The 26,444-nt window shown below is 39.4% G+C and overlaps 4 protein-coding genes across 4 annotated transcripts; 3 read left to right on the top strand and 1 right to left on the bottom strand.

Annotated features, from left to right (window-relative positions):
• The first annotated feature begins 1,617 nt into the window (after nucleotides 1-1,617).
• On the top strand, nucleotides 1,618-2,841 carry LOC108018873 (trichohyalin). Its single transcript, XM_017086462.4, has 2 exons — nucleotides 1,618-1,765; nucleotides 1,859-2,841. Exons 1-2 carry the CDS (start codon nucleotides 1,642-1,644, stop codon nucleotides 2,716-2,718), a joined length of 984 nt encoding a protein of 327 aa, XP_016941951.3. The 5' UTR covers nucleotides 1,618-1,641; the 3' UTR covers nucleotides 2,719-2,841.
• An 8,640-nt stretch (nucleotides 2,842-11,481) lies between these two features.
• LOC118879346 (uncharacterized) lies at nucleotides 11,482-13,083 on the bottom strand. Its single transcript, XM_036822197.3, has 2 exons — nucleotides 11,811-13,083; nucleotides 11,482-11,755 (listed from the first exon to the last, which is right to left on the bottom strand). Exons 1-2 carry the CDS (start codon nucleotides 13,059-13,061, stop codon nucleotides 11,747-11,749), a joined length of 1,260 nt encoding a protein of 419 aa, XP_036678092.2. The 5' UTR covers nucleotides 13,062-13,083; the 3' UTR covers nucleotides 11,482-11,746.
• Nucleotides 13,084-16,291: 3,208 nt separating this feature from the next.
• On the top strand, nucleotides 16,292-17,438 carry LOC108019055 (uncharacterized). Its single transcript, XM_017086680.4, has one exon. It carries the CDS (start codon nucleotides 16,332-16,334, stop codon nucleotides 17,364-17,366), a length of 1,035 nt encoding a protein of 344 aa, XP_016942169.2. The 5' UTR covers nucleotides 16,292-16,331; the 3' UTR covers nucleotides 17,367-17,438.
• Nucleotides 17,439-21,364: 3,926 nt separating this feature from the next.
• LOC108018872 (activating signal cointegrator 1 complex subunit 2 homolog) lies at nucleotides 21,365-22,996 on the top strand. Its single transcript, XM_036819943.3, has 2 exons — nucleotides 21,365-21,548; nucleotides 22,108-22,996. The coding sequence occupies exons 1-2, from the start codon at nucleotides 21,470-21,472 to the stop codon at nucleotides 22,827-22,829; spliced, it is 801 nt and encodes a 266-aa protein (XP_036675838.2). The 5' UTR covers nucleotides 21,365-21,469; the 3' UTR covers nucleotides 22,830-22,996.
• The last annotated feature ends 3,448 nt before the right edge of the window (nucleotides 22,997-26,444 follow it).

Below are 26,444 nucleotides of genomic sequence, written 5' to 3'. Positions count from 1 at the left end.
AGTCTCAATCGAAAAAGAAACCTTATGTACTAAACTTTTATAACCATTATAGAGCTTAGAGCTTATTTATATATAACTATTAATTTGTGTGCGCATAACTTGGCCTATATTTTTCAATATGGATCGGAAACCTAATAATAAAAAACCTGCTCCAAAATCGAATAAAACTAACCCATTTGTTTGGGCTTTCATTTTTTCGTTTTCAAAGCCAACAAATCAAGCAAAAATGATAGAAAGTGCAAACAAATTCGATTTGTAATCGATTTTGACTTTATTTGTTTGTACATTAGCACTGCATACGTCAACAAAATCATTCAAAACGTGAATAAGTTTCTGATTCACAATTTGTGCCCGGTGAAAGTTTCTTTTAAGTTTCAATTATTTATGCGAATTGCTTATGAAGAGGTTCTATTGTGCTTCCAATTCATTATATATATGTGCACCCCAACCTTGGCAAACAAGTGTATGATTTATTATTAGTTCTTAAATATTCCCGCTTAACCCAACCAGAATCAATATCCAAAAATAAAGCTAAGCCAGTTTTTGGTGTCCAACAAGTTTTACGCAGTTACAGCCATTTTTACAAGAGCAATTCGTTTGGCTAAAAATATATGAAAAAAAAACACATATTTTCAGACCGAAAAAAAATTAAATTAAAATTCAATTCGACTGGCATAGATCTTCGAAACACGTTTCAGATTTCTTGTTCTATTTTTCTGCATACGTGAACCTCCTTTTATTTCGGCCAGTTGTGGCTTGAGGTCAATTTGAAAATGCGAGCTGCTGGCCAAGAAAGCAATTTGCATAATCAACATATGAGAAAATCAAGCGCAAAGAGACGTGAATTTTTGGACAGCAGCGAAAATCGAAGAAGAAATATGAATGCTAATTAGTTTGAGCCATTGAACTCTGCTCGATGAGGAGGGGATGTGGGAAAGTGCGGGACTGCCACTAGTTCACTGAAAAAAATAGTTTATCTCTTTTATAATTTGTCATGGTTACAAGCATGTTTAAGAAAAAATTTTAGTTTTTACAACACAATATTTAATATAAAAATCTTTTACAGGTGTCTAAAAGTATGCAATAATACATTTTTTAAGTCTTATAGACTCGGTTCACTGCCCCTAGACCACAGATAATGAAATATATTTTACCTGTACTATAATTAGTCTTGGTTAAATTGTTGAAGTGAAAATGAAGTTTTTAATTTAACATAAAATTTAATATAGAAATCGTATAAAGATGTCTAAAAGAATGCAACAATATTTAAAATTTCCTATAGATTCCGTTTTTAGCACATACTTTTAGACATTATAATTTGAAACCATATGGTTTACTGTAGTTACCTTTTTAAAGATACAACTAAAAATATTTAAAAAAACAATATGCATTCAAGTTTGTTAAAAATAAACTATTTGAAAAATACTACTATATTTCTTTGCACTCTAAATATATTCGAACCAAGTATTTTTGCGTAATTTTGGACAGTGTACTCCCTGGCAAAATGGGTCGCCCCTGGCCCATTCTTCGGCTGACACGCTTTGAACCCGCAGACTTAATTATGCAAAAATCCCGAAGCGAAAGATTCTGGTCGAGATGCCGTTAGCCAGAGAGTTGATATAACCCGGGATCGCGGCTGGAATGGCGATTCAGTCGATCGAGAGGCGAACAAGAGCTAAGATAATGATGTGCGGCAAGGGATTCGGGATGATCCTGGTCCTGTTTTGGGCCACGGCCCTTTCCAGCGACCTCTCGCTGGTGAGCGGTAAATTTGTTAGCCAGCGTTCTCCATTAAACTGAGAGTAATTTTTTGTTTTTTTTTTTTTTGCCTGTGTATTTCTTTTCTGACATGTCAAAGGTCAAACGGTGGCGCCGCTGACGAGCTCCACGAGTGCACCGCCCAAAATGGAGGTCAAGCCCACGAAGCCCATGATCGTGAATGCTCCCCCCAAGAAGCATATGCCGATGGCCCCAGAGACCCCGAAACTGAATGGCAGCAAGCCCATGCAGGTCACTGGTTTTATCACAAAATCGGGTAATATCTATGAGATCGAGGATAAGCGGGGCTCCATTGGCTCCATCGAGGGTCGCCAGGCGGACGAGGGGCAGATTGTGTGCAACTACGGCAACGTGGTGATCTACAGCGATGTGCCCTGCGACAAGGTCAGGAATGTGCGAGTGGGCGAGGTCAAGCCGCTCAAGCAGGATCCGCTGGAGGCGGACAACACCGAGAAGAATCCCGCCGAGGGTGAGCAGCAATCGCAGGAGTTGCAGCCGGCGGAGCAGCAACAGCAGGCTGTGGCCGAGGATCAGAACCAGGATCTGGATCAGGAGCAGGACCAGGAGCAGCCCAATCATCCCAGGGGTCAGTCGCAGAACAACCGCCGTCGTCGCCGTCGCCGCCCGCAGCAGCAACAGCAGCAAAGGTTGCAGCAACAACGTCGCCGGCGACAACAGCAACGTCGCCGCAATGGCAACGGCAACAACAACTTGCGACGTCGCCGCAATGGCAACCGCAACAACAACAACAACAACAGGAACCGCCAGCAGCAGAGACGTCGCCGCCCCAACAACAACAACAACAGGAGACGCATCATCAACAACAACGGCAACGGCCAGCGACAACAGCAACGCCGCCAGCAGCAACGTCGCCGTCCCAACAGCAACATCAATCGTCAGCAGCAACAGCGACGTCGCCTTCGCGAGGGCAATAACTGAATGGGTTAAGGAAAAACGGGTTAAAACCGCCTCCGACCTCCGACCTCCTACCTATAACCTACGACCTCTGAGCCCCAAACTCCCCGAATAAAGCAACAAACAAATAAAACAAACAAACAAACGAAAGCCCCAAATGGAAAATTCACTTTGAGTTGGTCTTTTTGGTCTTTCTGGGGAATCAACACGGGGCAGTAATTAAAACAAGTGCAGTCCACGGCGAGAAAGAGATGGCTAGCGGGGGGTTAGACAGAGACGGGCATAGCAGCTTAACGCAAAGAGAGCGAGAAAGGGAGAGAAGATAACTTTAAATTCACCAGAATCAAAATAAATGGTTCCAGACACTCAAGACAAGGGACAAAAAGCAAGGAAAATTATAATTACATTAAATTTTCTAAAGATGATTCAACTTAAATAGTGAAGATAATATAAAGAAAGTCTTCAAAATAACAAAAGTCTGATTTTCCAAGCATAATAACTAAATTTGTATAGCTTTTGGCATGCCATTAATCAGTTAAAAGTGATGAAGATCATTAGAACAGCGCATTCTTTGATTGGCCTTTACAATCTAAAGTTCATAAATCATTGCTGATCATTAAGTTACCCATATACAATAGTTCCCCAAATTCTTTGAGGCGATTTTTTTGTGTATACTAATATAAATACTTTAAAATTATTAGAGTCTTACATTTTTTTGTTGGTACTTGCTTTCTGTCAATTTGGGGTACACTTAACCTTTAATTACCTATTTAAGAATGATTATTTTATTTTATTTATTCCCAGGTTAAAAGGCAATTGTAAATTACCAATAACCTAACCGCAGTAAAAATTCCCTATATTGATATAAATACCATAAACTATTATAGGTTCTCTCCCCATTTAGTAGGGGTTGCCTTACACTTTGTCTCGAGCTGTATTTAGATCCATTGTAATTTTAGTATCTAACCAAAATCCAGCCCCAAAAGTTCCCTATTTGGAATCACCCCCGCAGAAGCACGATCAAAGTGAATGCAATTTGTTTGAATTCGGTGGCGGACTTTGTTTTCGGCGTTGCCGGCTTGTCACTTTAATTGTAACTAGATTTTCGACTCGACTGTGCACACACACACTCCGCTGCATTCAGATATATATAGGAGATACATATATAAATGTGAAGGGGGTTTTTGGGGCGGGGGCAAAAAATGGAGGGGTCGCCTGGGGCTGCGATGTCAACGTCAGCATCAGTTACACGAAGAAATTTGCGCGCTTGGGCCCAGCGCACTTAACACATAAAACAAACAACAACACAGGGGCGGAGGGGGTGTGCCAGTGCAAGAGGGGGCGTGGCATGGGATGGGGGGGGGGGGGGCTTCGGTGGCAAGAGTGCTGCGAGCCAAGCGCGCCAAGAAAGTCATTCAAAAGTCAACCAACTTTCTTTTGAAACACGTTAAAGAGCAGCAGAAAAAAAAAAATCCAGTACACAAAACCAGGGGGGTTTTTGAGGGGGGGGTTAAAGAATGGTTGAAAGTAGGAGGAGGGGTGGTTGGGGGCAACGGGGGGTAACGGTTAGGGAGCGGACTATGACATCGCCCCCAACCAACTGCTGTTGCTGATTTTCCTTTGTTGTTTGCATGCACACAGCGAGCGGAGAAAGGATGGCTGCACTTGCCGGCTTGCGTACTTACACTGGGAGAAAAATTCGTTAAGAAATATCTAAAGTTACAAATTTGATTTTGCAGGAAAGCCTGAAAAAAGTGAAGCACGCACTTAGGCCCACTTAAATTAAACAAAATTGTTTTATTTATAAAATTAAAACCTTAACTAATTGTCAAAACTCCTTGGAATTAAGAAGTGCAACTTACAAAAATTTATTTTAAGTAAATAGGATTTTTTTCCAAATAAGTAATGGCCATATGACAGCTTATTAGTGAAAAAAGTCCTATGTTAATTATTTTAGGGTTGCCCTGACTTTTTAAATAAAATCCAAATATTAATGTCCTTATGACTTGATTTTTGAGTAACTGACTGCATTTATTTTAAAATGTCAGGGCCATCTTGTGAACAAGGGTCTACTGCCGAAGGAATTTAATCCTGTTTAGATTTCCTTGGCTTATTGAAATAAGTCCAATCTATGAGCCAATGAGCAAACTAGTGTCATAAGGCCTTTGTATAGAGTTTTTAATGATATAGTATATATACATATATATAAGAAAGTAAGCCATTCAACTTTTTAAGAACTTTCCAAAAATAATTTTCCTGAGGGTGGTTTTTTGTTGTTAACCCTTTGAGCTTAATTTTTCTTTAATTTTTCTATAAACCCAAATTTTCTTCGAGTGCAGCCGCCTTCAAGCAGAGGGTTGCCATCTCTCCAAGGAGCCATCAAAATGTGACGTTGTCGCCGCCGTTGTTGCTGTTGCTGGTGGGTATCGTTGTCATGCGTTGAGCCTGCAAGTTTATCACCTCATTGTTCTTGCACGCCCCTGTCCTCACCGTCCCCTGCCACTGCTCCGCCTCTTTTTCCAGTCCACCCCCTTCCATCGCCACCCCTGGGTCCTTATGGCTGTTGCTGTTTTGTGGTTTTATCGCTGACTGTGGCAGTTGAGCGAACGAACCGCAGCTGCAACTGCAGTAACTGCCGCTGCTGCAGCAGCAACATCAGAAGCAGCAGCAGCAGCAGCAACATCAACAGCAGCAGCAGCAACAACAGCCGCAGAATGCCAGGGGCGGCCTTTCAGGGGGATGGGTTTTTGCGGTGGCCGAGGACAATGCCAAGTCATAAACGGCGACTGCAGGAGGCATTTAAGAACCGCGTCGTCTCGTGGTCAGCGGCAAAAACAATTTTCGGTCAATTAACATTGATCGGGCGCGTGTGGCGCCCCCTGTTGGTCACCCAAGGAGTTGTCAGCCACTTGGGAAAGAGACTTTCTTTACGACCAAACTCCGTAATTTGTTACGAAAAAGAAAGTGTGATGTAAAGCACTCTTTTAGGCAGCTTGACAATCTCTTTGAATCACAGTTAGAGAGCTCTTAAAGTTCTAAAAGCTGTGGTAAACATAAATTGACAAAAATATTTTGCTATCAAAGCACGTAATGCAAACACTTATAATCAATACTTAAATAGCGCTTCCAAAAATATTTTAAATGTTTTTTCCTGTCCTTTATTTTCCACACACATATGTACGTCATTAATTTACAACATTGTTTTCAAAAATCAAAAATGCATTACCAAATTATGACAGGGGAAATTTAACAATGACCAAATTTCAATGCCATGATAACATTTTTGGCTGCAACATTAAAACATTAAAATAATCACATTACATAATTTGCTAATACAAAAATGAAATTTAAAATGAAATATTATACTATTTCTATAGAAATAACACAATCGCCAGAGATGTTTGAATGTTAAAAATAAGTACAGTTTACCTATGTTTGTACACTGAAAATAAACAGCTTGCGCTTTCACTTATATTACGTTCCTTTTGTTTCTTTTTACATCATACAAAAACATGTACTAAATTTTAGCTTGACCTTCTCTTTAAGCCTTACTAAAAATAAAAATATGCGTAGAAAACTGTATACAGATACACGCCCTCGCTAGCCAGGGTTGCCATCAGCATGTCTGAGTGCGTCTTGTTGCACTTTTTGGCTCGTCTTCCCCGACAGACATTTCTCATTAGCCCAGTCATCGGGTCCTTCCGCTTCATTCTTATTTTCGGTGCCCGACAATGGGGAAAAGGAGCAGTCGCCCCAGCAGAAGGCAGCAGCCAGGGTTGACCCCCATCCGCCATCCGTTTGGGGGCCAAAGTGAGTTGCAACTAATTTCAGTTTAATTTGTGTCAGTCTTCGCAGGCGTCTGCGTCTGCTCTTCCGCTTTCTTTATTTTCGCACTTGGCCCGGTTACTTATTATCCCTGAGCGACGTGTAAATGCTGCTAATGACGACGTCAAAAGATAGAAGCCGCCATCAGCAAGATACAAAAGGCCCCTCCTCCATTCAGAGATCCCAACATCCCGACATCCCGACATCCCGCGGACACCCCGGCCTTAACGAGTTCCGAGTTTAATTTGCCGGATTTATTATTTTAATTTGCGCGCATTTCACATTTCGCGTTTCGGCGCTTTGAGTTTCGATTTCGATTCCCCACTAAGACGACTTTGACCCACACACAGCCTGACAACCCTAAACCAGGGCTGCCTGTGCCCGAAAAAGCATGGAAAAGGCTTATTTTAATTTTAATTACCAGCAGACACAGGATATTTCTGGCGCAGTTAAAATTTATGAATTGAGTTGCTTGTACACTTAGAGAAATGGTATGGGAAATTCTGAAGTTCTCTAGGAGTCAATTTATAAAATAATTTTATTTGAAATTAAGGTTTCTTATAGTAGAAATTAATGTATTTATTTTGTATTCTTAATATTTTTTTATAAACTACACGAATTTACCTTAATTTCTTGTATATTAAATATTTTAAATATTTTTTCACAGTGCCCTTCCATTATAAACACAACAGTATAATATCCATTTTTGGGACCACCCGAGGGCTTTCCCTGCTGCAGTGAAAACCTGGCCAAGATTTTTGCCAGGCGATTTAAATAATTGACAGATTTTTGTGCGACGAGCGCCGTTGGCCATCTTTGTTTGTATAGTCTGAGCTTTTTTAGTGCCAGAGCCACGACCCCCCTTCCAACCATCCCATGCCGCCCATGAAAATCAGCGGGAGGTCAATTGAACGGTTTTGTCCCCATCTCTCGGCCAACCAAAAAAAAAACCATCAGTTGCTTTTGTTCATTGCGACTGTTAAACTGTTTTATCTTTATGCGATTATGTCTGCTGGTCTGTCGACCGACCACGCCCCCTGGGCACTATTCACCACCCACCCAACGCCCACCGCCCACCGCCCCCTAATGCGTGTGCGTGGCCCAAAAGAAAAGGACGGAGCAACTCTTTGCCCAAAGGATTTGTGTTTAACAAAGTTAAGTAGAAGACGTGCTCAGGCACGTTTCCACAGCACCACCACCCACAAACCACCGCCCACCGCCCACCACTGGAAAACCAACCACCCGCGCTGGAGCACCACCCATCCCCCTTGGAGCACCACCCACCACCCCCTTGTTCTACATTTGAGCGCTGTCAATATTAGTGGCTGCCACTCGAAACTTTGCACAATGGCATTGGGGATATTTGAAAAACTGACAGATTCATTGGCGAGCCAGAAAAAGTGGGAAAAGCGGAAAATCAGGGCGGAAGAGGGTAGAAAAATAGGGGTAAACCTAAATCAGGGAATGAAAGTGGAAGGATAAATAGACAGAGACAACCACCAAAAAGGCAGTCTGACTTTCTAAAATTCCATTTACTCTTATTAACTCAAATATATTTTTCGAAAATATCTTAAATACCAAAAAAGCCGAATTTGGGCCTGTAAATATATCAAAACTATTTCCATCTACAGAAAAAAAACTTCTTACTGTAGACGGCACTTTCTTGTTCGGCGGTCGCAGCAAAAGTGATCTTTATTGTGCAGATTTGTACAGGCTTAACCTATGTTACAAGCGTTGGGGGTACACAGTATGAGGGAGTGAGACAAGCATAGTGTTTCTTAAGAGTAACAGGGATGTATGTATGTGTTTAATAATAGTGTGACCTAACTTAATGTAGAACAGATGCTTAGGGATATGTATGTGTGTGTGTGTGTGTGTGTGTCTGCTTGCTACAATTCGGCCATCCTGACCAGAGAGCTCCTGATCTCTTAACTATTTGCATTATTAATCCATGGTCGTATATTTGCTACTGCCCAAACTCCCTTATAAGGAAGCCTCGACTGTTGAAAACCTTCAACATCCTCCAAGACATACCTATCATTACGAAGAACCTTTGTCACTCTGTAAGGGCCTTTGAATTTTGGAATTAGTTTTTTGGATACGCCTACATGAGAATCGAAGTTTTTGATCATTACTAAATCGTCCGTCTGGTATTCTTTAGCAATCTTTCTCTTAAGGTCTGTGCGTAACTTATTGTATTCTTGCAGCTTCTCGATGCTCTGAGTAGCTTTTTCTCTAATTACTTCTAAATTCCTACTTTCTCTATTTTTATTTAACTCTTCTAATTTCTCTTTTAAGCTATCTATAACTTTTCCTTTTTGAGACACTCCGAATAAGACTTGACTTGGGTGCTGACTAACTGATCTTTGAATCGTATTATTAAGTGCGTGTTCAACTGTTTCTAAAACTGTATCCCAGAACAATCCCTTGTCTGGATCAGTCAATTTAGCGATCATGGGTCCTATGCTTCTATTAACTCTTTCGACTTGCCCATTAGCCTGCGGCGATCCAGTGGCTATCTTAATGTGTTTCACTTCGTTTTCTTCTAAGAAGTCATGAAATTCTTTAGAAGTGAAGCATGTCCCACGGTCTGAAATCACGCATCGCGGCCTACTATACGACCTGAAATAGTCCTTTAATGCTACTATTGCTTCCCTAGACTTTGTAGTTTTTGCCGGATAAAGTCTTACAAACTTTGTAAATGCGTCTATAATCACCAGTACGTGTTTGTTAGCTCTACTCTTGTCTACCGGGCCATAATGGTCTATGTGTATGACATCAAAGGGAATGCTTACTTTGGGGATGCTATGAAGGAAACCTTCGTCTTTACCAGACTTATCAGAATAGGCGATACATTTCAAACAATTATTAATGTGCCGCTTGCATTTTTCACGAACTTTGGGGAACCAGTAACTTTTTGAGATAACTTCTACCATCTTATCTATTCCAACATGTCCTAACTGATCATGGTAACTAAAAAGAACGTGGCTTTCCATTTCGCTTGGCACATAAAATAAAAGACTATTCGTATCCTTTTTTCTGTAAATTATTCCATTCCGCATCTCATAATCCTTTAATTCTGTTTCCTGAAGTTTCTCAGCTATACTTTTAATTTTCTCATCTCTACTTTGACATATAACTAAGTTTTCTTCAAATGAATTAGAATCGATTGACAGTATGTGTGTGTTCCTGCTAAGTGCATCGACATGTTGCATACGCTTGCCGGCTCTATGTTCTAAAGTGTAGTCATAATCTTGAAGAAAAAGTGCCCACCTGGCAATTCTTGGGCATAATTCCTTTTTATTTAACGCCAGGGTAAGAGCACTACAATCTGTAACTATTTTGAACTGTATTCCTTGAAGATAGATTCTAAAGCGTTGTAACGAGTAAACTACAGCGAGCGTTTCTAATTCAAAACTGTGGTACTTCGCCTCCACATCCGTCGTGCGTTTGGAAAAATAGAATACGGGGTGAAACTTACTATCTTTCTTTTTCTGCATTAAAATTGAACCAAAACCTAGGGCGCTAGCATCGCAATGTAACTCTGTTGGGTCTTTTGGATTGTACAAGGCCAGAATAGGGGCTTCCAAAAGATTTACTTTTAATATTTCAAAACACTCTAACTCTTTCGCACCAAATTCGAACTTTCTGTCCTTTCTTACAAGATCATACAACGGCTTTGCTTTTGTTGAGAAATCTTTGACAAAGCGTCTGAAATAGGAGCACAGTCCAAGAAAACTTTGAACCTCATGCGTTTTTGTCGGTACAGGGAAGTCTTTTACTGCTTGCATACCTTTCGAATCAGGTTTAATACCCTCTCCCGATATTATATATCCTAAATACTTTATTTCTCTTTGAAGGAATTCACACTTGTCTAACCTAAGCTCAAGCTTGTTATCTACCAGTCGTTTAAATACCTCCGTTAATATCTCCATATGACTCTTACTATCTTTCGTTGCTATTAAAATATCATCCATATAAATTAAAACCTTATCTTCTTTAACCAAATCGGCAAAGATTTTGTTCACAAATCTTTGAAAAACTGCTGGTGCGTTTCGTAAACCAAACGGCATTCTAAGCCATTCATACTGACCCATAGGTGTTGTAAAAGCGGTATACTTGATTGAATCCTCATGCATGTGCACGTGAAAGAACCCATTTTTAAGGTCTAACTTGGTAAAAATAGTTTTTTCAGACAGTTTATCAATAAGGTCATCTATTAAGGGGGTAGGGTAGTTATCTTTAAGCATGTTTTTGTTAAGGGTTCGGTAATCTACGCACATTCTTAATTCTCCAGACTTTTTCTTTACTAGAACTATAGGTGATGCATACTCAGACTCGCTTACTCGAATAATACCGTTTTTTATGTAATCGTCTAATAAATTTTGAACTTGACTTTTCTCTGCGTATGATAGACGCCTTGGAGGGTAATTGAACGGTTTAGTTGTATCAAAATTCAGTTTCATTTCCCATTTTACTAAGGGGATCTCCGGCCGTTCCGGTTTCGTATAAAACTTATCAAAAATATCTATCAGTTTTTTTCTTAACGCAAACTCACACTTATCGCTAACATTTAACAGGTTGCATTCGGCTGGATCAGGGTATTCAATTGACATAATTTCTGACTCGAAATGATCGCTCGGCTGGACACTTAAATTTTGACTTGACTCTATCATTTTACACGAATCACTTTGTGTTTCTTTGTAACCACAATAAACCTTAATACTATCATTTAGACAATCATCTTTCTCACAGCTATCAGTAGCACAATCGTTTCTAATCTGACCAACATTTGAGCAATAAATTCTAAAACTGCTATCCTTCTCACTATTACTATCATCTGAGCGATCATTTGCAAAGTAACTATCTTTTGAACAAATATCCTGTAAACGATCATCAACACAACTATCATTTGAACGATCATTAGCAAAACTATCATTTGAACAATCATTTTCCCTAACAATCTTAAAGTTACAAATGTTCATAAAATCTCTTCCCAAAACAGTGCTATATGCCATCGATTTGTTTGCCACAATTAGTAATTCGAAATTAAACTTTACTTTATTCATAATAACAAAACATGACATCTTTCCATGTATATCTAAAGGGCTGTGGTTCAAGCCAAAGTAATGCGAAAAGTTGTTTTCATTAACGTTAATGATGCTACTACTTAGAATGTTTTCAACACAGGATAACTTCGTAAAACTAATTGGACTCCCAGAATCGATTAGGCATTCTGTAAATAGGCACTGATTAGGCTGCGAATTAAAGTAAATTTTAAACGGTCTCACATATTCATTTTTGGTTGCGTTCTTCTTCTCGTTGCAATGAGATATCAGGTGCTCCAAGCTTCCACAACCGTAGCAAGCGCCGTACGCGCGCTTAGGCTTGCGGCAGTCGGCCGCGAAATGACCCACGGAGTTACAGTTGAAGCATCTTACAGCGGGTCCGGGCTGATTTCCGGAAACGTCTTTGTGGCGTCCAAATGCGAGAGATGGTTTCCGCAATGTTACTTTGGAGAATGCCTGCAACAGCTGGGCAGACGAATTAAAACAGTGCATGTGTGCCTGTTGCCGTAGAAGAGTATCCGGTATTCCTTCGATGATACTGTCGATTAATTCCTCGTCGTCTATCCGGATGTGTGCAGCCAACAGGGTCTTGTCGTTGAAGTACGTAGCAAAGTCTTCAGCTGGTTGCCACTTTCGCTCCTGGAACTTGCGTCTGGACATTATCTTGCTCTCTTTTGACTGAAAAGCCTCTGCGAGTTGAGTTAACAGGTCCTGGACTGGCAAGGACAGAAAGTTCTCAGAAGAGTGCAACCAAATTTGAGCGCGGTCTTTCAACTTTGACATAACCAGTATGCGCGTTATGTCTTCACTCAGCTTGTACATTTTTATGATCGCGTTGAGCTGTGCGATCCACGTGTTAACTGGCACTTTGCTGTTAACAGCACCGTCGAAAGGTGGAAGCATTTCCTTAACCATGGTCACCAAAGAATTGTTGTTAAAAATGGCTGTATTAGGCCTGGCAGCCTCTGCAACAATATTCTCCAAATCCGATAGGGTGACATTGGTTTGATTTGGTGTGGAAACATTGTTCTGGATTTCTGGCAAATTGCTCGTCGAAGGTGCGGTCACTCTATTCCATGGCTGACGCCGGGAAACTTCCAATTTGAGAAACTCATTTTCCAATTGGACGACTTCTAAATGGCGCTTCAGAGATTCCAATTGCATGGAAATTTCTGGAACGCACATGTTGTTGTTGGCGGTTTCGTCGTTGTTTTGGGCATCCAGCGATGTAGCCCCGACATCGTCCTGATCGGTTCCTTGAACTGCAGCACTATTTGACCTTTCCTCAGGCCCAGCTTCAATGTCGGTCATGTCCTTCGGGTCCAGCACTGGACAATCTCCTCGGGCTTCGGGGGGCACACCATTCAACCGCGCTGCTAGTGTTGCCTTGGTGCCGCTTTTCGGCAACCCAAGTTTTTCCAGCCAACATCGAAGTTCTGATGCTGTGTAGTTGTCTGCAGCGATGGTGTCCATGATTACGCACAATTTTAAATAACTCAAGTAATAGCCTTTGCTTTATTTTGCTCGTAGGCAGAGTTAGGGACGCGAGAAAAAATTTTTCGCGGTAATCCCACTTCTGAAATTGTAGACGGCACTTTCTTGTTCGGCGGTCGCAGCAAAAGTGATCTTTATTGTGCAGATTTGTACAGGCTTAACCTATGTTACAAGCGTTGGGGGTACACAGTATGAGGGAGTGAGACAAGCATAGTGTTTCTTAAGAGTAACAGGGATGTATGTATGTGTTTAATAATAGTGTGACCTAACTTAATGTAGAACAGATGCTTAGGGATATGTATGTGTGTGTGTGTGTGTGTGTGTCTGCTTGCTACATTACTAACATCATTTTCATTTATATAATTTTTTTACTTAATATTATAAGATAAATTCTTATGTAATTTAATCTGTACTCTTACTGTAACAGAGACCCAAATATTCCTGAAAGTTATCGCTCGTTCTGAGCTTTATCTATAAAGGACTTTAGTGATCTAAAGAAATTGTAATTAAAATTTATTATAATTATTAATTTAACCAGTGCCGTCGTAAGTTTTTTTATCACCAAGTCTTTGGGAATTGGCGCTTTTATAAAAATTCAAAATGGTAGATTATCTGGTGACATCAACTTTCTTCATCGGTCAAATTAACAATTCTATGGATTGGTCCCTACTATAACTATTATATAAGTCACTTCTTTAAAAAAAAACGGCCACCTAACAACAACTGTTTTTTCAATTTGGAAAAAGGGTAATTTTTCCGATTATTATAATTACCAACTTTGGAGAAAAACAAATATTCTTTGATATCAGTCTGAACAGCAAAGAAATCTTAAAGAACTTCGGACCAAAATGGATACTTCTTCAATATGATTGACATATTATATATAAAAACATTTTTTTTTCTGCATATAATAACCCATTTTATATCTAAGTAATTATTTTAAAATGTTTTTTTTACTCAATGAGTAACATCTCTTTAATTTACTTGTGAAGGCCACTCAAAAAAGCCCTCCTTTTTTTCCTGCCCTTTCTACTCACTTTCCCTTCCTATTTATTAACCATCTCGGTTAGATCTTTCCATTTCATTGCCATCTTGTCTGGTTGAGAAATAAAATATTTTGTGCTAATTTTGTCACGGCCTCCCTTTTGATTTTCCCCCGCAGCTTTTCCATTTCCCAATTTCCCCTTTGATTCGTTGCCATTCGGAGGCAACAACTTTTTGTCAGTTGTTTTAACTTGGCCTCGGGACAGGAAAATGGGGCGGAGGAGTTTTCTTTGCTGCCGAAGAAGTCGAAAAATAAGTGGGTTAAGGGGTTGGAAAAAGGGTGAAGGGTTGGAGGGGTGGAGGGGGAGTTAGGAAGGGGGAGACTTTTATGTTATCAGCAGTCAGTTAGTAGCGCAAAACTTTTTAAACGTTTTCGAAACAAGTTGAAATTTAAATAAACCTTTCCAATTTTTTGACGATGCCATTAACTCTGAGCAGTTTAGTTCCCCCCGTCTCTTTCGCTCTGCTTTTATGCCCGTCTCTTTCCAGCTGACTTTCGCTATCTCTTTCGTGTGACTCGCAGACCTTAGACAACAAAATCGCCAGAGAAATGAAACTTTGTGTGTAATTTTGGCAAATAAAAAAATTGAAGAAAAACAAAAAGCAACTGCAACTTTGCAAGGAGTTCTGGGTCAAAAAAAAACCCCTTAAGCCCGCTTAAGCATCCTAAAAACCTGCAACATAAAATCGACTTAAATTTTTATTGCCGGAAAAAAGCCTTCGGGCAAAAGTAAAATCGCTAAAATCGCCTTATGGCCTTGCATTCTTAACCCACAGCTGCCCAACTATTATATACAGTGATCTACCTTAAAAGTAAACACTAGGTAATAAATAGAAATTATAAAAAAATATTTAAAATATTTTATAAGTGCAATATATTTTTTTGTTTTAAATTTTTGTGTTTTTTAATAGTTCGCTGTTTAAAGTGTTTACTTTATATAGATCTATTTGTTTTTTTTATTCGCACTGCACATAAAATAACTAGAGCATCTGGCCAAGAAGTAGCAATAGTTGGGCAAGAAACAGAAAAATAAGACCAAAAATAAGAGAAGATGCAGCCAAAAAGCGCTTCAAAAAGTGCCAACAAAATAATAAAAAGCAAACTTTTTACCAAGTTGACTTTGACACATTGGGCCAAACACAAACACACGGCCACAAACACACAAATGTTGGACAGAGACAGACGGGCAAAGTGCTAGAAAGAGACAGCTAGCGACGGCGCGAAAGAGACGGGGCGAGGTGCCAAGTTCCTGCGAGCATGAAAATGCCCGAAAAATAAGTGCAACAGAATATTTATTTGTCTTGCATCGGGCTAAATGAAAGTGGACATAAAGAACTTCTGAAATATTTACTCTAAAATGCATGTTGCCTATACTTATTGCCATCTATTTTTGAATCAGGCAGCCAAAGCGAAGAAAACGAGAAGCATTTGTTATGATTAGTGAAACCATCGAGCACAATCTGTTAAATTGTAAACTTGTATATCTCAATGTGTCACATCAATATAATCATACACTTTTTGTTATAACTAAAGATTGAAATATACTAAAAATTAATTGCATACCTTGTAACCTATAGTTCCAATTAAATAATCAAAGTTAAGATATTTAAAATGGGTTAATTTAAATATTGTAGCACATAAAGAAATAAATATAAAAATATATTTCATTTAATGTGTAATCAGTTTTGAAGCCTATTTTTTATCATAATGTTTCTACTAAAAAATGTTCATAATTGAGACCGAGTTAATAAAGCGAATATTTATAGAAAACTATGACCGCTCTCTCTTTATACCCAAATAAGTATATATAAGTATATAGATATATAAGATGAAGTAAACATTTCAAATATATAAAATATATAGTCTAGATATATAGTATGCCCGCTAGAGAAAGGCTCCACTTGCCCCATTAATTTGCCTTATCGGGGGGCTCGTGTAATTAACATCAGCTCTTTGGCAAACTAATAAGCCAAGTAAAAAACGCGAGGAAGGCCAAGAAAAGATATGGTCCGCGAGTCGAGAACAAGTCGAAACGAAGTGAGATTAATGGATTTAATCGCGAAAAATCTGTGATAAGCTTGCGGATAAATGGTGGCTCATTAGGACCACTGGTGGGCTGTCCCAAAAATATCTGGAGCTATAAAAGTCTGCAAATTGCCGGGCAGCACTCACAGTTTGGCCAGAGCAGCCCAGACCAGAGCAAAATGCCCAATCCTCCGAAGAGCTATCTGCTCCGCCTGGTCATCCTTTTGGCCACCATCAACTTGGCCAGGATGGCACCGCGACAGCTCATCCCTCTGGACTTGAAGGATCTTCTTGGGGGCTTCAATTTCCCAGAGCCACAGGAGAAGGACCAGGAAATTCCCGAGCCACGTGGCCTCTATGTGAACCTGGATGTGGGTCAGGATGGCCAGCTGGATGACCTGCAGCAGGTGCTCCTGGTGACCAGTGGCCTGAATCCCTCGCAGATTGCCCAGCGGCGGGGCGAGGATCAAAATCTCCGGAACCAGGGCAGACACTTTTTTAGGAACGGCGGCACGGTGTTTGTATTTTCCGGACTGGGCTCCGGCGGAATCGTTAACAATAATACCAATAACATTAATACCAATGCCACGGCCACTCCGGCTGCCGCGACGACGACGACCACTCGAAACACGGACTTCATCCGGACTCCAATTGGCTATCCGGCCGGACTGCCGATGCAGTATTTCCGGAAGCGACAGGACGACGCCCTATCGCCGGCAGTATCCTATCCGGATCTGTTTGGCTGGAACGAGGCGGCCTTCTATGGCGGCGACTTGGGTGGTGGCTATGCGGGATTGGGTGGCCTCAATGGCGGCTACAGCCCGCTGGCGGGAGTGCCCCTGGTGCCCATCACCATTGGCAACGAGGTGCGTTATGTTCCGATGAATCTCCGCATGTACCGGCAGCTGGCCAGGAGTCCAGCTCCTGCTCCTCCGCCGCCACCGCCTCCGCCGGCCATCAGGGAGCAGGACGCTCAGCTGGAGGAGGACGACATATCCGCCTTTGGCCTGACCCCCGAGCTGGATGTGATGGAGCTGGAGGATGTGGAGCAGGCCGACGAGGAGCTTCAGAGTCAGGGTCAGGGTCACTCAGCCGCCGGTTCACCCGGCTATGGGATCCTGGGACAGCGGCTGAGACCCCGTCCTCTGGTCCGAAGGCGACCTCTGCAATCCCTGGCCCAGAACATTCGCCGGGTGCAGTACCTCAAGAGGTAACCATTGCCGGAAAGAAACTCATGCGGAACTCACTGACCCCTAGACTTAAACACCTTTTTTTTGTACCATAAACTCAATAAAATGCATAAAAAAACAACTATTTTTTATTTTTGTATTATAAATAAGTTCTAAATCCAATTACCACTTCTGCGCTTTTTCTAATCCCAGCCGACTGACCAACTTTAGTTAAGATCAATTGCACTGACAGCCCAATAATGCCAACTAGCCCAAGTTGCCGGCAGATTTTTAAGCGAAAGCCAAACCGAAATGGCTATATCTCATCTTTTTTACAGCTGTGTTTCGAATAGTAGGATCTATTTATTTTTTGACCCATTTTCGGATTTTTTATAAGGGGGTACATCGGTTTTTTTTGGGACTCAGATTTTGGTTAAAAATGCTCATTTTTTTGTGGATTTTCAGTCGTAGTTTAGTCAAATCAAGACGTACAGCTAAAAGACCGACTGTTTTGAGCAGCTTGCTACAAATGCTATCGATCCCCATCACTTTAAGGAATATTTATTTTTTGACCCTTTTTCGCATTTTTTATAAGGGGGTACATCGGTTTTTTTTGGGACTCAGATTTTGGTTAAAAATGCTCATTTTTTCGTGGTTTTTCAGTCGTAGTTTAGTCAAATCAAGGCGTACAGCTAAAAGACCGACTGTTTTGAGCAGCTTGCTACAAATGCTATCGATCCCCATCACTTTAAGGAATATTTATTTTTTGACCCTTTTTCGCATTTTTTATAAGGGGGTACATCGGTTTTTTTTGGGACTCAGATTTTGGTCAAAAATGCTCATTTTTTTTGTGGATTTTCAGTCGTAGTTTAGTCAAATCAAGACGTACAGCTAAAAGACCGACTGTTTTGAGCAGCTTGCTACAAATGCTATCGATCTCCATCACTTTAAGGAATATTTATTTTTTGACCCATTTTCGGATTTTTTATAAGGGGGTACATCGGTTTTTTTTGGGACTCAGATTTTGGTCAAAAATACTAATTTTTTCGTGGTTTTTCAGTCGTAGTTTAGTCAAATCAAGACGTACAGCTAAAAGACCGACTGTTTTGAGCAGCTTGCTACAAATGCTATCGAACCCCATCACTTTAAGGAATATTTATTTTTTGACCCTTTTTCGCATTTTTTATAAGGGGGTACATCGGTTTTTTTTGGGACTCAGATTTTGGTCAAAAATGCTCAATTTTTGGTGGATTTTCAGTCGTAGTTTAGTCAAATCAAGGCGTACATCTAAAAGACCGACTGTTTTGAGCAGCTTGCTACAAACGCTATCGATCCCCATCACTTTAAGGAATATTTATTTTTTGACCCATTTTCGGATTTTTTATAAGGGGGTACATCGGTTTTTTTTGAGACTCAGATTTTGGTCAAAAATGCTAATTTTTTCGTGGTTTTTCAGTAAAATGTTTATTCAGTAAAAATAAATAAAATACAATTTTTTACTTTATTTAAATATTAAATTTAACAATTTAAATATGATATTCTTTTTTTAATGACATAAAATAAGTTGAAGGTAAATATGATTATTATCTTATATAACATTTTCTACATTCATTTAAATATGTTCATTTTAAATCACGCTATTTAATTTGTGTTGTTATGAATATTAAGTTTTTGTATTTAACTCTTAAATAACTCAGTAAAATAATTACAAATCTCTATTTGGCAACATGTTGAATTTAAATTTATCATAGAAATCCTTCAAAAATTACTCAGAACATACTATTTCATTCATGCCAATTCCCATTAAAACTGCACCTTTAAAATCTATTTTTTTATAATACAACTATTATTTTGAACTCATCTGTATGAATGAAGGAATGCAGCACTCTTTTCGCGAAACTCCTCATCTCTTCGCCGGCCCAATAATATTAAGTTGATAAGTTTTTCCATTGGCCGGAAGGAAAACTTTTCAATTTGCGAGCAGAGCCTCGCTTATTACCCATAAACATTTTACATGAGGTCGGGGAAAAAAGTTTCCAGAGCTCAGAGGGAAGAACTCCATGAAATAGATGCGCTAACTAGATCAATTTTAATTTGCTGCCAAGACAATTCAATCAGTCAAAAATATGGACTTTTCTGGTGCCTGGGGATGGTGTGCATGGAAGTTCTGTCAAATTATCTGGCAAATGTTTGCCGAGGAAATGAAGAAAATGCCAAATGGCAAAATGGCAAATAGTAGGAGTTTTCCCCAACCACTCCGCCCGATTTCTGTGTGTGTGTGTCTAATTGATGGCAACATTCTGGGCTCTCAACTGTCGGGAACTCAATAATAATAACAGATAGATGTGGACTCACCTCCCACAGTTCGCACTGGCAAAAACCTAACGGAGACACAATAACAAATTAAATAAATATAAGAAGCTTTTAAGTTAATAGAAAATTCTATAATTGAATTTTATGTCAAACATCGGCTGGCTTCCACTTCAGAGGGCCACAGACACTTGAAGATATTTAATCAGAAATGCAAGCAAAATAATAACTGAAGATGGAATTCCTTCAGTTCAGAATGTGTATATAAAACACACAAAAACACAGGCACCAATTTAAATTATTGATTGGCCAGGCAATATAAATGGAATTTCAGCAATGCAAAATTGGAGAAAAAACATGCAAATTATGATTGATTCGTGGATTTTTAATTTTCCCATCAAAATAGCTTCTTCATTTACTGAACGCATATTTTATACTTTAGCAATTTATATTCAAGAGATTTCAAATTGATTGTTGTAAGTGTTTCATGTTTTTTTTTTATTCGCATAAATTTATTATTAAGTTATATTTCATATATGAAACCAATACCAAAGGGAGTAACAAATTAACGCGTTAAAGTTATATTTAAATGATTTGGCTTTAGTTTAAATAGAAATCAGTCTTTTGGCTGCCAACTTAAATGGGTCCAAAGACAAATGTGAAAAGTGTTCGCCATGGCAATTGTATTTCGAGGCTCCCTGAACCTTTCATAGATTTTCCAGCTCGAAGTTCCACTTGACCCCAAGTGTTACTGTAGAAATAATAACGATTATAGTAAATACAAAGTTGGAGGGAACGTCGAGATATTGACACAACACTCTGGATGATTACGGAAAAACATTTTGCCAGACGGGTGGTAAAGCTCAGGGCAAAGGAAATATCAAAATAGCACCGACACACGTAGACAAGTATCTTTGTACTCTGTATTCTGTATCTTGTGTCTTGTAACTTGTATCTTGTGCTCCGCACTCTGTATCTTTTGCCTGTCAGAAAGCTCTGCGTGTGCGTGCTGGCGAGAGTTTTGTGGGAAACACTTTTCAAGATTAAAACAAAAAGATTTAAGTGAATTATGCCAAAGTTATTTGCCTGGTGGTGCGGCTCACGCACTCGACACTATCCTTCGAGAAAGCCACATTATGCCACAGATACTGGTCGTGTAATATAAATATGTGCAGGCAAATAAATTCAGTACCATCGAGCTCGAAAAAATAGTGGTTGGTAAACAAAAAATAAAATACGTACACATTTTTAAGATACAAATTTTGATAAGTTCTTAAATACTTGTTCTCCTCTGACAAAGCCACAATAAAATTATTGAATTAAATATTGAAGTGCCTGTTATTTTCTATTTAAGAATATTATACAAATATTCCTCAATTGTTTCCCAGTTTATTCTATTTATTCTCTGTACATTTACACTTATTATTTTGCACAGAACTGTGTTTTGGGGCGGGCGGACATGAGTTCGTTTATTTATTTATACAACCCGGAATATCTTTGCCCTCGAGTTTTTCCCCTTTGGCCAGTGCAGATTTATGCGAACGCATGTTTATTGTCGAGTTTATTAGATTTGATTTACTGCCCGGTGGTCGGAGAGATCTCAGCTTGTCTGGGCGTAGCCAGAGATACTTTCCCCATCAAGAGCCGACAGTCGACTTCCCGTTCTGAGCCGCCCAATAATTGCATGTCATCAGGGGCATCACGCAAGATGTGTCACTCTCCTCTCTGTTTTGTTCTGAGGCGGGTGAAATTTTTAATTGCACCGCTTGCCACATAGGTGCTATAAGAACGGAGGTCTTCGATCCCAGTCCGAACACTGCCCAAGGAACCCCGACGCCATGCAGATCCACCAGAACACATCCGCACTTCTTGTCGTCTTTCTGGCCATTTTGGCCCACTGTGAGTCGCGTAGAAGCGGTGAGTTCAGATACACTAGTAAACAAGTTATTTATCCTTCCTTATAAAAAACTGAGATTTGGTTTTTTAATTAAGACAGGGTTATGAGACTATATTTAAAAAGGTTTTTTTTTAAGTTTACATATTATCTGCTTAAACCATAATATTAAATCTTCAAGAATTTTTTAGTTATATAAAACAATTTTTTTTGGTCGTATTAAGTTTATCATATAATTAATTCAAATTAATAAGTGTGTACATACAATTTAAATGGGGTAATTTTTTTTTAACAAAAACTATATTTATATAATAAAGTTTTTAATTGCGATAAATTTTTGTAAAAACGTATGTAAGTGTAAAACATTTTATTCTTAAATAATAAAACAAATAGCCTGATTTGAAGAAGTATACATTTACAATTTTCTTTTTAATATTAATATTAAATTGGACCTATATTAAAAATGTTGTACTGAAACATGTTAAGAAAAAAAACTTAGTTTCAATTTTTTTGGTTTTAAGAAAACAAATAGTATGGCCGTCTAAGGTTACCTTCTCATCTAATGTAATTTCTGCAATTCAGCCTACCGCCTTCCGAAAGTTCAAGGACGCAGTGCCTCCGGCATTCCTGCGCCACAGGATGTGGGATCAGGTCGGGATCTGATGAAGAAGTTCATGCTGATGCGGGGCCTCTTCCAGCAGCCGCCCAGTGACAATGTGATTGTGATCACACAACCCTCGACCACGACAACCACGACGACCACGCCCACTGGTTCGCCCACCACAACGATCTCGACCACGACCACAACCACGCCCACAACGAATAGTACGGGTCGAGCCCTCCAGGAAATCATGCATCTCAAGAATTCTGTGGATGATGATGATGAGGAGGATGAGGGGCAGGATATACCAGTGACCATGACCATGACTGGACGAGCTCTCGAGGACCGCCTCGATCTGCCAGAGGTCCAGGAGGAGCAGGAGCCCCAGGAACTGCAGATCCACAAGCAGAAGGTGTCCCAAAGGCCCAAGAAGTACCGATTAAAGGGCGTGCCATTGGCTAGAAAAAGGAACCTGGTCAAGAAGAGCCATCGCCGGGTCCACAAACGTCCTCAGAAAAAGAAGCGACATCAGAAGCGGAAGGTCAATAAAAAGCAGCCGGCAAATCCGCAGCGAAACGCGGAGTCCGCGGTCAACTTCATAGAACCCTATCACCACGATGGTCAGCCAAAAACCCAAGGTGGTCAGTCCACCTCCGACTCGCGATTGCAGCGCATCTGGCGACGCTTCCAAATCGCCAACTAAATCCACCAATATACCTTATTTATAAATTTTTTTTTTCTATTTGTTTAAGTGCAACAAACTAGGAAAATTCATATGGGTTCCAACTATGAGCAACAACCTTAAGCATACAAAAAATAAAGAAAATATCAAGTGAATACCAAGTGAAACAACTGGGTCTTTTGGTTTTATTTTATATCTAATTTTAGGGTTATGGCAAAAATAATATATATTTGTTGCCAATTTTTCAATAAGTAAATTATAAAATATAAACATTAAACATACAAAAAATAAAGAAATATCAAGTGAATACCAAGTGAAGCAACGGGGTCTTTTGGTTTTATTTTATTTCTAATTTTAGGGTTATGGCAAAAATATTATATGATTTGTTTTAAATTTTTCAATAAGTAAATTATAAAATATAAACATTTAAATGTGAATATTTGCCCATACCTACTGTATCTCTTTTTCATCTTATTTTTATATATTTGTATAAATACTACGCTGAAGTGTATTAAATTCCATTGCTTTTTTTCCAATTAAATTTCAGCGACATTTTCGCTCAACTCTTCAGGTGAAAAGCCGAGAACAAAGGAGAGCTGGCAAATAATTGAATATCTTGAAGAGGTTTTAAATTTCATTTTGCCATATTTTATGGCAAGTTGGGCAAGAACAAAAGGTGTATATATGCGTGGGTATTTCATATAAACGTTTGACCCTGAAACTTTTCGCGCGGCACGTAAACCAAAATGGTGCGACTTGAAAAATCCTTTTTCCCTTTTGTGAGTTCCTCGAGAACAATTGATAAACGGGGGCAAAAAAGGTTTGGATTAGGCCAAGTCAACGACTTGCCGCACAATTTTATATAAATAAATAAGAAGGCCACCAGGGGCCAGACGAAATACGGGCAAATGATATCCTGCCGCCGACTGTGGCAAGTTCAAGGATATCTGCCCCGCCCATGAGCCATGGAAAAAAGCGTGAGCCGGACCCAAAAACCGACTCAAAAGACTGTGACGCGTGCACAAAAGGCAAACAAATTATGGGTTACTCTAAACATTTTAATAAACAAATCGAAATTTATAACAAATATTTAGAATTTTGTTAAAATAAAATTGTTAGCCTACACATATTAATACTTACTTGTTAAGTTGTCGCGACTGTAATTATTATTTTTTAAGAATAGTTCAAATATAATAATTTCCATAGTAAAAACATATTACAGAGAAAATACTTATTATATTGGTAATTTACTAGACTTTTTTAATATTTAAGATTTAATAACACCTGCATAAACATAAACATGTTATTGAGAAGAAACCTAAAGATATTGCAATAAATAATTATGTTTCTATATATTTTATTTTTGTAGGTATATATTTTTTAAGCTACCAGACCCGAAACATTTTCTCAGTGCATGGTGGCTTCTTCATTTCTCCGTTTTCTCCCGTCGTCTGTGTTTATTTTTTCAATACCCGAAATTTGTGCAAATTGGCAAATTACGCATAAATAGCGGAGAGAAGCCGCCTTCTTCAGGGGAATTGAACTTTTGGTGTTGTCAGGTTCTCAGAAATTTATCTATAGATCTACAAAGATTTGAGGGGAACGCGAACCGGTTTACACCGATTAATTGCTTTGAGTTGGAGGTTAGACAAGATCAACTCTGCCAAAATAAGATCTTCGGCTGGCTGAATGATTTAGGCTGGATGATTGGTTAGCTAGATAAAGAAAGAAATAATGTATTGGGCCGAGAGGTCAAAGAGGTTAAAGAAAGCTGTGGAAAGTATGTCTTCACATGACAACGGAATTTTAAAGTATTTTTCAAAAGCAAAAAGAACTTGCAGTTAAGGTATTGAATAAAAATGTTAATCAACTAAAATAAAATAAATTATTAAATGATATCGAAAATTTGGAATTAGCCATTTTCTAAATTTGATTTTTTTAAGATTGCATTTTCAACTATTCATACTCCTCTAAAAAATTTTATATAAACGAATTAAAGACACATTAAATAAATATTCATTACTTGGTAAAATAACTGTCATTGAACTGAGCAAACAAGAAAAATGAAGAAGTAAATGGCATAACACTAATTGCGACCGTAATTGATACGTTTCCGACTGCTCGGATCGGTTGGTAAGGAAGTACCCCTCTAATTGCCAATTAATGCGGCAAATCCTCGGGATCCGCGGCACAAAGTCATCCAGCTGGGCATCCCCATCTCGATGCCCTCGGATTTTGGGTTTCAGGAAGGTCTCGAGTGGCGGGCTAAAAATCAAAATCAATACGTCGAGTCGTCGTCATGGCTTCTGCCGTCTTACATGTTACTTCACCTTCGACCCCGATCCGCACCACCCCGCCCCCTTTTCTTTTTGTGGGGAAAAGGATATTGAAAAAGGCGCCGCTCGGGGAAACTTTTTTCATTTTTAGTTTGTCAAGTTGGCACAAAAGGGCGGCGACGACGCCGCCAACTTCAAGTTTTTCTCTATAAAAAGGCACGGGGGGTTCGGGGGAAATACCAACTTAACATTTGCACGCTTAAAATGCCCAAAAAAGCGGAGAAAGCCAAGGATAAGGGGGCGGACCAAGTGCTAAAGTTGGTCCTAACTCCGGGGGAATCCATACGCCCCTGCCCCCTGCCCCCTTTGGGCCACGCCCCCTTGACCCGCCGCCTTTGTGCCGACAACTTCAGTGCACTTTCCCTGCATTTCCCCGCCCCTTTCCTCATTCTTACTGCAGTCTCTTTCGACGCTTTTCCCTTTTCTCTCGTTGGACTTCCTCTAAACCCTTTGCTTGTTGGCCAAAATACATTGCCTACTTTTTGGCTGAGGCGTCTGGCGCCACCTAGCGGCAGCCACTGTTCCCTGGCCAAAAACATTGATATAGCTGGGAAATGTTTACCCAAATGAGATGATTTCGAGATGTCTGGCTGTCACTATGTTTATGAATATAATTATTGTCAAAATATCTGGCACAAATGGCAATTCAGGCCTTGATGCATCTCGTTATGAATTTACGAAATGCCAAATCATACACACCCACCGGGCATACACATAAATCGGTATAAATTATGCACGAGTGCGACAAAAATGGGCGATTTGCAGAGGGTTTGGCGGCAGGTGGTAATACAAAAGCAATTGTATAATTGCATTTTAATGTGATGACTGCTGCAGTTTTACTGCCCGCAGCATCAGCAACTGCAGTAGAAAATGCAGTAGCAACTGCAGTAATAGGCAGCAACAAATCAGCAAAATTCCGCAAAGGCAAATTAATGAAACCAGGGCGAAAATGAGACATTATGCACCCTGGATTGCCGTCGTTTTTTTTTTTGTGACTTTAAGAATAATTAAAATATAAAGAGGGAAGTTTTATTTCACAAGCAAAAGTTTTTTTTTTGCTAATATATATGATTGATGATATAAATAGTTTGCTTTCTAATCTGTGAATATTCACCTGGCTTCCCTTTTTATCTATAAAATTCCATTTTACTTCGGAAAAAATTAATATTTAAAAATTTTAAAAATATAATAACGTATAATCTTTAATCTATTTGTACCTACTTAAAGCCCTGGCTAACCATTAATATCTTTCACTGCAACTGATGCACTTCTTGGGCGAAATTCCCCCCGGGGTAAATGT

This window comes from Drosophila suzukii, chromosome X (assembly GCF_043229965.1).
Source record: "Drosophila suzukii chromosome X, CBGP_Dsuzu_IsoJpt1.0, whole genome shotgun sequence".
Classification (NCBI taxonomy): Eukaryota; Metazoa; Arthropoda; class Insecta; order Diptera; family Drosophilidae; genus Drosophila; species Drosophila suzukii.
Note: the sequence above shows the minus strand (reverse complement) of the source record. Positions and strands in the feature narration are given on the sequence as shown.

Excerpts from the sequence above, each read along its gene's own strand:
- LOC108018873 (XM_017086462.4), top strand. The coding sequence starts at position 1,642 with ATGGCGATTCAGTCGATCGAGAGGCGAACAAGAGCTAAGATAATGATG. Across the intron at positions 1,766-1,858 it reads CGACCTCTCGCTGGTGAGCG|GTCAAACGGTGGCGCCGCTG; the intron begins GTAAATTTGTTA and ends GACATGTCAAAG.
- LOC118879346 (XM_036822197.3), bottom strand. The coding sequence starts at position 13,061 with ATGGACACCATCGCTGCAGACAACTACACAGCATCAGAACTTCGATGT.
- LOC108019055 (XM_017086680.4), top strand. The coding sequence starts at position 16,332 with ATGCCCAATCCTCCGAAGAGCTATCTGCTCCGCCTGGTCATCCTTTTG.
- LOC108018872 (XM_036819943.3), top strand. The coding sequence starts at position 21,470 with ATGCAGATCCACCAGAACACATCCGCACTTCTTGTCGTCTTTCTGGCC. Across the intron at positions 21,549-22,107 it reads CTGTGAGTCGCGTAGAAGCG|CCTACCGCCTTCCGAAAGTT; the intron begins GTGAGTTCAGAT and ends TCTGCAATTCAG.